Source organism: Bos javanicus, chromosome 1 (genome assembly GCF_032452875.1).
Source record: "Bos javanicus breed banteng chromosome 1, ARS-OSU_banteng_1.0, whole genome shotgun sequence".
In the NCBI taxonomy this organism is placed as follows: domain Eukaryota; kingdom Metazoa; phylum Chordata; class Mammalia; order Artiodactyla; family Bovidae; genus Bos; species Bos javanicus.
The window spans coordinates 19,044,287-19,053,938 of record NC_083868.1 but is presented as its reverse complement, the minus strand read 5'-3'; the positions used below and the strand labels follow the sequence as shown (position 1 = coordinate 19,053,938).

At 35.3% G+C, this 9,652-nt stretch overlaps 1 protein-coding gene across 1 annotated transcript in view; it reads right to left on the bottom strand.

The window, feature by feature from the left end:
• Positions 1-1,043: 1,043 nt before the first annotated feature.
• The window catches only part of TMPRSS15 (transmembrane serine protease 15), a 142,236-nt gene continuing 133,627 nt past the window's right edge, over positions 1,044-9,652 (bottom strand). Inside the window, exons 25-26 of the mRNA XM_061426189.1 lie at positions 6,373-6,512; positions 1,044-1,842 (exon numbers count right to left, since the gene is read on the bottom strand). Coding sequence (XP_061282173.1) covers positions 1,687-1,842; positions 6,373-6,512 — 296 coding nt within the window. The 3' untranslated portion in view covers positions 1,044-1,686. The remainder of the gene's footprint in view (positions 1,843-6,372; positions 6,513-9,652) is intronic.

Here is a 9,652-nt window from a genome sequence, read left to right as displayed (position 1 = left end):
TTCCTAGGGATGGGATAAGGAACTTCTCTCTTAATAGAAGATGGTAAAGAGTGACTGTCCTAAGGGTTTCTAAAGCTGACCTTTGAAAAATAAAAAGGAGTCTGTGATATATCTGTTGTAATTTTCAGAACATGCTTCTAATAAATGTTTTGAAATGCAGATGAAACATTTGTGGAACAATATTTGGGGAATCAAATCAAATAACACACTCTACCCTTGATGCTCCATCCTTCCTAATCACTTCATCCTTTCTATTAGGAACAGGTCATTGGAAAGGTCTTAGAAAGAACAGTGTGTTCAAGGACTCCCAATTTTTGTTCTAGTAATAAATTCCATGAATTTGTAGTCCTCAATCATCTGGCCACACCTTCTTGTTATGACCTTGTTTTCCCTTTCTCTGACCATTGCCCAGAGAGAACACCTTTTACTAGGACAGTTCATGATTGTCTACTGTCCCTTCTCTCTGAACTTTCAGGGTCACTCCCACCTACATGGGAGTGACCTATGTATGCCGATGCCTTTTTAGTCCATCAGTAACAACTATTCACTCAGGTCTAGCCCAAGTCTCCTTTCTTCCATAAAACAGGTATGAACTGATGGATCTCTTCTTTCAACTGCTTGAAACTTTTCTATTCCTTTGGACTATACAGACCCATGTAAGAATGTGTGTGTGTGTGTGTGTGTGTGTGTGTTTGTATTAATTTATATAAATTTTTTCTTTCTGAATAAATCAGTAGATTTTGTGGGGTGAGCTATATTGAAGTTTGTACTTTGGAAGTGATCCAAGAGATTAAAGCTGTGGAACAAATGCATTTATTCTACATTTTTGGCCTTGTAATGGGCAATTCAGCTGTGTCTAAATAAGCTTTGGACATGTTAGAAATACCCACTATAAACACATCTGTCAGAGAAAACCCACGTTTGTAATACTTGTATCTCTTTGATATGATTGATAATTTTTGTAAACCCAAAAAAATGCCAGCTTGAAATAAATGGACTGTGGTATAATAATCCAAGTAAAAATGATGTGATGAGAGAAAGACAATGTTAATTATTTTAGCTTTTATTTTGATGCAAGGGCAATATATAGACTTGTGCTAGTTTTCTGTTTAACTAGCTTATTTGAGAGGATTGTACAATCAGTTTAGTCCAGGCTTGTGACATGAGCTTACAATAAATATATTTTATTATGGGGAAAATATTAAGGATGTGCTCAAGATGGATTGAAAATGCATTTGGATAGAAAAACAGCAAAATGATTGAGATGCTGATAATAGTGATCTATCCTGGAATTAGATAACTTATAACAATCTATTTCAAACAATACCCTACTTTGTGTAAAAGTTTATTTCACGTCTCCTCCTAACTTTGCTTAAACATTATATTACATGATTTAAAATATAATTTCTTTAAATAAGAATACGATAAAAATAATGATTAAGAACAAAGGAAATAATGATGTCTGTGAAAGAATAACTGTTGACAATAAAATCAGAATTTATTATTTTATAGTTACTTTGTATTGTAAAGATTAGTTTTTGCTTTTTTTTTTTTCTGTAGCATTTCAGTGCCTTAGGTAAGAATCAAGACTTTTATAAATTATTATTTTTTTAACTCTCAATTTCCGTGCTTCTTAAAGTGAAATGGGAAAACTGCCTGATTTTCATCTTTGTTTCTGGAAACACTCTAATGTAGAAAACTTTGTATCCACTCTGTGAACCTTGGGACCCGGGCATACACCCCTGGGCGATTAGGCAGTGCACATTGATATCCAAATGACGTCACGCCAGCCAGGAGCCATCTGTTGTTTTCTTGGCACATGAGTGGTCCGCCTGAATCCCCCTAAACAGTAAATTGCCAAAGAAAATCATCGATGTGTGGTCAATTGATATAAATACATATATAATTGTTTAGAAAATAAATCCAAAACTGAAGATCAAAAATATGATTTCATTGCAAGTCAACTATGAATAGTCTCATCGTCACACTAGATCAAGAATGAGAACCTTTAGCTGGTCAGTAAGGACACAGAAACTGTGACAACTAAAACAAAATTTGTGTGTAATTTTTTGTGATTCACTTTTATAGCAAGCATTCCCTTTAATTATGGCATTTTAATGGGTACCAAGAAACTTTCCTGGGAAATCCCATGGACAGAGGAGCCTGGTGGGCTACATTCCATGGGGTCTCAAACAATTGGGCATGACTTAGGGACTAAACAACAAAGACACTTTCTAAGGCACAACTCTGAGAGCATCCCAATCAAAATATATGTTAAAAGCTAATCTTTTTATTAAAGGAGATATTGATTTATCCTAAGTATTATGAGGGACTTTGTGGAAAGACAGTCATTCCACATTATGTGCTTCAGGATGACTAAGAACTCACACATAAAATTGATTTTAGTTCTCTTGAGTAGCATTAGGTTTTGGTATTAGACAAGCATAATCAGATTTGAAAAAGTAATATTTCAATGGAAATAGGTACATTTATAATATAATTTCTAGTGACAGGTACACATGTTTTCATCTGAGATTTTAATTGATGAAATGTCTGTAATTTTAATAAATATTAATTATAGCAATTCCTAGTTATTTACATAGTTTATTTACACATGACTGTTCCTGTGTAATGGAAAGGAATGTAAAGCAAATGTATAATACCATTATTTAATGACAGAGAATTGACAAATATTTTCCCACATTAATGTGAAACATATTTTAATTAGCCTTTCCTTTTTTATATTTATGAAGGAACATAAACCCCTGTATGCTGTGATTGAAATCACTGGTACAATAGAATATTTCACACAAGCTTATTTAAAAAATTATCCTGAGAGATTTTCTGCCTGATTCTTGATTACCTTTGAAGCCTACATATAAGGGGAAAAAATGTATTTAGAAAATCACCCTTTCTCTCCTGGGTGCCGAAGAGCATAAGTCATATTGGCAACCACTGGTTACTTTCTTTTCTAAATGTAACAAATGCACTCAAGTTGTTTGAAGGCAGAGCTTATGATTTGATTAATACTTCTACATCCTCAACCCTTAGTCCATAATATAGGTTCAGAAATATTTATGGAACAGTGTCAATTCAAGATAAGAATAAATACTGACTCTAAGTTATATGTGACTTATAGATTAGTAAAAATAAACTCCAACTCTTTGGGTACTTTCAAAAGGACTCATTTGGTTTTCTTCATATTTTCAAAATAATTTTCTAATAGATGGTAGAATCCAGATGTTGATTACATGAACAAGGATTTTAAATTACCCAGCACAGACTGGCTCATTTGCAATTATTTGAAGAATCCACCAGCAGGCTTGAGGCCAAACAGCTGGGTGGTCCGTCTGGTTGAGAGACCTACGTCTGGGGCTATTTCTTCCCATCATCAAACTGCACCATGTCAGTTCCACTGTGTAACTTCTCTTTGCCTTTATTTTCTGATTTATTCAATGAAGGTATAATCTTCTTCCACTATCTCTGATGTGTGTAACTACTTCAAAAATATGAATAAAGGTTCAGAACATAAGGGCTCAGCTGGTAGAGATCCACCTGTATTGTGGGAGACCTGGGTGTGATCCCCAAGTTGAGAAGATCCCTGGAGAAAGGGAAGGCTACTCCAGTATTCTGGCCTGGGGGGTTGCAAAGAGTCGGACACGACTGAGTGACTTTCAATTTCACTTTCAGAACATAAAGTATTAACCTAAAGTGTGTTTCCACTGAGATGCTATATTTGTGAAGAAAACAAAAATCACTAACTTCTATGACTGAGAATCTGAGTATGAGGATTAGAGACCATTTTTGTTTGGGGTAGTGGTTCTTAAACCTTGGGTTGCATCAGAATCACTCCGGGGGCGGGGGGGCTTGCTCACACATACATTGCTGGACTTCCGCCTCTAGAGTTTCTGACTTAGTGGCTCTCGGGCAGAGCTAAGAATCTGCACCTATAACAAGTATTTGGGTGATGCTAATCTGGATTGGAGGCCACACTTTGAAAACCAGTTTATAGAATAAGGATCAAAATAGTTGGCAGAACAGGTTTGCTCTTTGTATGTCATTCACTTAGTTTTACAGGGACTTTTGACAGCTAATCACGGTGCCGTAAAATCCAAACAATTGTTTAGCAAGCACAAGCCTTTGGGAAACCGGAAGATATTCAGGAACGTGTGAATGACTAATAAGACAAATTCTTCACCACTAGAGGGGAAGAATATAATGTTTTGAAGAACTTAAATGATGTACCAATAATAACATAGGCATAATTTAAAATAATGTATCTTTGTTTAATCAATCTTCCTGTTTAACACAATATTAAAGTTGAACAAAGAAAATCATGTAATTCTCTTAGTATAGATTGAGTGGCTTTAACTAGAATGTGATCCCAGTTTTAACAAAATCTATTCACTTGAATAAATAGTATCTTAAAAAAAGAAAATCATGTAATCTCCAGACTATCAATTCCTCAATCATGACAATATTATGTTACAAAGAATTGTCTTGTGTGGGAGCTTTCTTACTTGCTAATGAATAACACACTTGACTCTCTAGAAACCAGAGCCAAACAGATTTCAGAGATCTGGCATGAGTTACTGGCTTAATGTAGCCCGAGCATCGATAGCATCAGCGGTCATACTTTCTACCTCATGTGTGAGGGGGTCCGCTACACAACCCCCATTAACTCTAATTGAAGGTGTACTACTGATTTCTCTTCTAAACAATAATTATATAAATCTCCCTCTAAGTGGCAATGTATCTTACCTTTAGCACACTTATCATTTTAAAGGGTAGTAGACATCAGAGATAATTTTTAAACAAGAATGCAATCCTATTCATCTTGAATGTGCAAGTGTTCATCAAAGCAGAGTAAATGTAAAACTAAGCTGAACATTTAAGATGACATGAGACATGGACTCAACTAGAGGACACATATGGATCTACCAGCTTAAGTGTCTAAGAAAGTCTTGTATCAAGTCAGATTATTATGACATATGTATTAATACGTGTTCATGTATATAACAAGTTATTCACACCTTAACAAAGTGAAGCCATTTCTGTACTGGATAAATTGCTACATTTTCATTTGTGAATTATTCATTGGCTCAATCTTGCTATCACGTTTAATCTAAGCCAGTAGATGTTAATACATTAATATTTTATTAATTTTCAAATATAGCAAACATGGGCTTCCCTGGTGGCTCAGATGGTAAAGAATTTTGCAATGCAGGAGAACTGGTTTGATCCCTGGGTTGGGAAGATCCCCTGGAGAAGGGAATGTCTACCCACTCCAGTATTCTTGCCTGGAGAATTCCATGGACAGAGGAGCCTGGCAGGCTTCAGTCCATGGAGTCACAGAGTCAGACATGACAAACCCTCACAATCCTGTTATCAGATTTAATCTAATCCAGTAGATGTTAATGCATTAATATTTTATTAATTTTCAAATATAGAAAACATGCCACAAAATTTATTTACACTTTTACAATAACAATTTTTACTCTTTTTGAGTGCCTACTTAGTGCCTTACATGTGTTACTGCTTTCAAAACTCTATTTAATCATACCTATGTGACTTGCCCACTCTCACTGGTAGGTTTTACAGCAAGGGTCAAATAAGTAGTTTGAATGTGGAATCCATGCTCTCATGGTTATTTCATGCTGTACCTGAGAATTAATTAAATTCTAAAATCTAGCAGAATTTACTTTGTATTTGTTGAGTGTATGTAGATTTCCTAGAACTGATAGATGGCTACATTATTTCTAGGTGGTAAGATGATTTTGTTTTCCATGAGGGTTATTTTGTGGGTAAGAATTTTCTCTGAAAGTCACACAAGTCAAAAGCTAATGATACTTCAAATACCTTGCATGCTCTCCAGCTTGGTTTTCATCCAGAAATTATTTTGGGTGACTGGATACCTGGACCAGACTCTGAATAAGGGTTGAGAGTGGGAGAAGTATTGGCTAAATTTGGCCTACAGATCTGTTTTGTTTGTATTAGGGTTTTTTTTTTTAAAGAATTGGAAATCTGAAAGTAAATGCTTCTAACTAAGGTGTACCTCTCCAGCCCACCCACCCCTATAGGCCCACTCTATTTCACTTGGCATTTGGACACATTCTTATTTTATGCCTAGCCTCTAAAAACATCTGATTTGTAACTCTTGTTGTTAAAATTAGCTTTGTTTCTGACTTGCTCAGGTCTACCCTGGAGGACTATTCAGATAAGCCACAAATAAAAGTGAAAAGTCACAGTTTTGTAAAAGAAGAGATACTTACGATCCTGGTGAGTTCTGTACTCCCTGGTCATAATGAATGATGAGCTCATCATGTAGCAATGCTTTCTTGAAATTGAAGGTGAGCAGTTTTACATATTTACCTGACAAGAATCTACCCCTCCTGCTTCGTAGCCTGCACACACCATATTTTCCGTAATGTTATATTCTGGCATCTGTTGTTGACATTTCTCATTTGATAGAAGGGGAACGTCAGCTTCTTGCAGTACGTCTGCAGTAGAACCTGTTGGAGATGGATAATGCAGCCAGCCAGTCAGAAGTGATCAACATGCATCAGCGAATGAGCCACCATCAGTCTTATTTATTTCAACAGTTCCCTCTCATTACTGAGTACTGTGTGCATATACAATGAAACTAAATGCTAAACCCTGTACTTTAAAGCACATAATAAAGCCCATCTGCGGATTTTGCCAAATGAGTGACAGTAAAGCACTTTCTTTAGTTCCCAAGGGTTAGCAGGGATGGTTGACTGGACTAGACAGTCTTTGGGTATTTTCAGTAATTTCAAGTGGTGACCACATGGTTCATGGGGAAAAAAGCCCACCAACACAAAAAGCTTCATTCATGAAAATTAGCAAAGGCTCAGAAATCCAGAAGTGCTTTTCATCTGCCACCTGAATAGGTGCTCCCTTATGATGGTATTCAGCTCCTTTGTGAGCAAACAGGTGCGAACTGTGCAGGAGACAAAGCTCAGAGGAACTGTGCCCTGGTCTCAGGGCAATCAGCTTGTCATCCATGTGCAGAGAGAAAGGAGGCATTGAGTAGCAGAGCATACTTCCATGCTTTTTACAAAATGACTCATCCACTGAAAGCCTGAATCTTTGTTTACTGAAACACCAATCCCAAGAGGGATGTGAAAAAAGCAGGTGTCTAGTGCCCTAGAAAAGGTACATGATAAGCACTTTCCAATAATTAGCAATTCTATTTGGTTTCTCAAGAGAGGCAGAAAGTTGAAAATCAGCTAGCGCATGTGACAGCCAGTGTTGGTGTGACCTCATTTCCAGTTACGTTTTGTTGCCACACTAAAAGATGAGAAACAAACGTGTGTGTGTGAGTGTGTGTGTGTGTGAGATTTAGGTGCAAAGCAATGTGTAAATAACCCAGTGGTGTGTTTGTAAATGTTCAGTAACTGGTTTTCAAAAATGAAGACAAAGCCCCAACATGTATTGTCTGTCAATGTGCCTGTTATAAGCACTCTAACCATGGTCAATTTCAAGGCATCAGTGTGACAGTGAACATGAAGTTGGGAACTGATTCCAACTGGTGCCAGTGACTTCAGAGGCTGGATGACTTTTAAAGTTTGACAATGGACTTTAAAAAGTGAATTATAGAGGTTATGATGGAGAACTTTCAGCATCTCACTGTCATTTATTCTATGAAGATGGAGTATGGCCTGGTAGACTTAGTTTTACGATAAAAATCAAAGACAATTTTGCTGCTTGTCAAGAAATAAAAAAATTGGTTCGCTATATGATAAAACTTTTTAAAAAGTTAAAAAAAATTTGAGCAGTGGTCTTACAGTTAATACTTGTCAACATGAGTTATCAAGAGGACAATTGAAAATATACATGTTCACACAGAAAAAACCCACACAAAAATGTTGGTGAAGTTATTTTAACTTTACTAGTTGCCTTGATTTAATCAACTAATACTTCTTTCTTTTCTTTGTAAGCAATATGTTCATAATCTTCTTAGAAAATTAATTAGTATATTATACTCAAAGGGGAAAAACTGTTATTTTAGAAATTGTTGGAAACCCTAAGACAAAGTTTATAAAATTCGTTAAAATTGCCATCACCCAGGAAGTATTTAAATATGATTTATTTCTAAGTGAAATTGATCTCAGATGCAGATTTTTTTTTTCTTGGCTCCATACCACTCCCAGAGTCTTTTCTTAAGTCAATTAAATGCATATCTTTAGTAACAATAAGCAAATCTGAACAAGTTTACTCAACTCTTAAAAAAATAATTTCTTATGCAATAAAGTCTTAAATTTTGTTAGTAGATAATTTGTTTTTAAAGAGTACATTGTAGTCATAAATGTCTTTTAGCTTGAAGTCTGATAGAAAAAATATCTAAGAATCATTTTTACTCTTCAGATTTCAAAGTTAATAAGTCATGACATTTTTCAAATGGAGGAAATAGAATAATAAACAGTCTTTGACTTCAATATACTTTCCGGGCAGCAGAAGCAAAGCATTTCAGCCACATAACGTAATTGCAGTGGAGAAGCTTTGTTGGAACCATCAGACAATGATTTGGCTCACATATTATACTCTCTCCTATAAGAAGGAAGGATATTTTTGCTGTGCATCTTTTGCTTTTGGGACCTGCTCCTCTCCACAAGATTTTGTGCATTTTCATCTTAAATGCAATTAGGATCTTTACATAAGATGGCAATGACCTGTTGTAATTCTAGAGACCAGGTTTTTCCACCTGACAATAGTTCTTTAACTTTTTGCTTAGCTATGAACGAATGGTCAAATTATCCTACATGGAGTTAACTCCCATGAAGAATTTTGAAACCAATGAAACTTGCAGTTACATTTATGGGGTATGAAGTACTAGAATGCTTTTTATTTTTAAATGCTTGATTATTTTTAATATGGGCATGTTTTCTTTGTTTGGAAAGCATGCTATCAAAAAATGCTAGTGAGCCAATGGTTTATTAATTTATAGTCTGTCAGTAGGTGGAATCAGCATGTTGAAAAGAATTTCCTACTCATCTTTACATTTATATGATTAATTTACATGATTTATCATGTAGACATTTGTATGATAATTTATGTAATATAAATTATATTATTTCTATGATTAATACAAACACTTTCATTGCTTTGGGAAAAGTAGTAGTTAATAACTTGGCTTCTTAAGATAGAAAGCCCAGAAATACACCCATGTATCATGGGTATCTTATTTTTGACAAAGGAGGCAAGAATATACAATGGGGCAATGACAGCATCTTCAATAAATGGTGCTGGGAAGACAGCTGCATGTTAAAGAATGAAATTAGAATGCTTCCTAAACTATACACAAAGATAAACTCAAAATGGATTAAAGACCCAAATGTAAGACCAGAAACTATAAAACTCTTAGAGGAAAATATAGGTAGAACAGTTGATGACATAAATCAAAGCTAACCCTCTGTGACCCACCTCCTTGAGTAATGGAAATAAAAACAAAACTAAACAAGTGGGGCCTGATTAAACTTACAAGTTTTTGCATGGCAAAGGAAACTATAAGCTAGTTGAAAAGACAACCCTCAGAATGGGAGAAAATAATAGCAAATGAAACAACTGACAAAAGATTAACTTCCAAAGTATACAAGCAGCTCATACAACTCAATGCCAGAAAAACAAACAA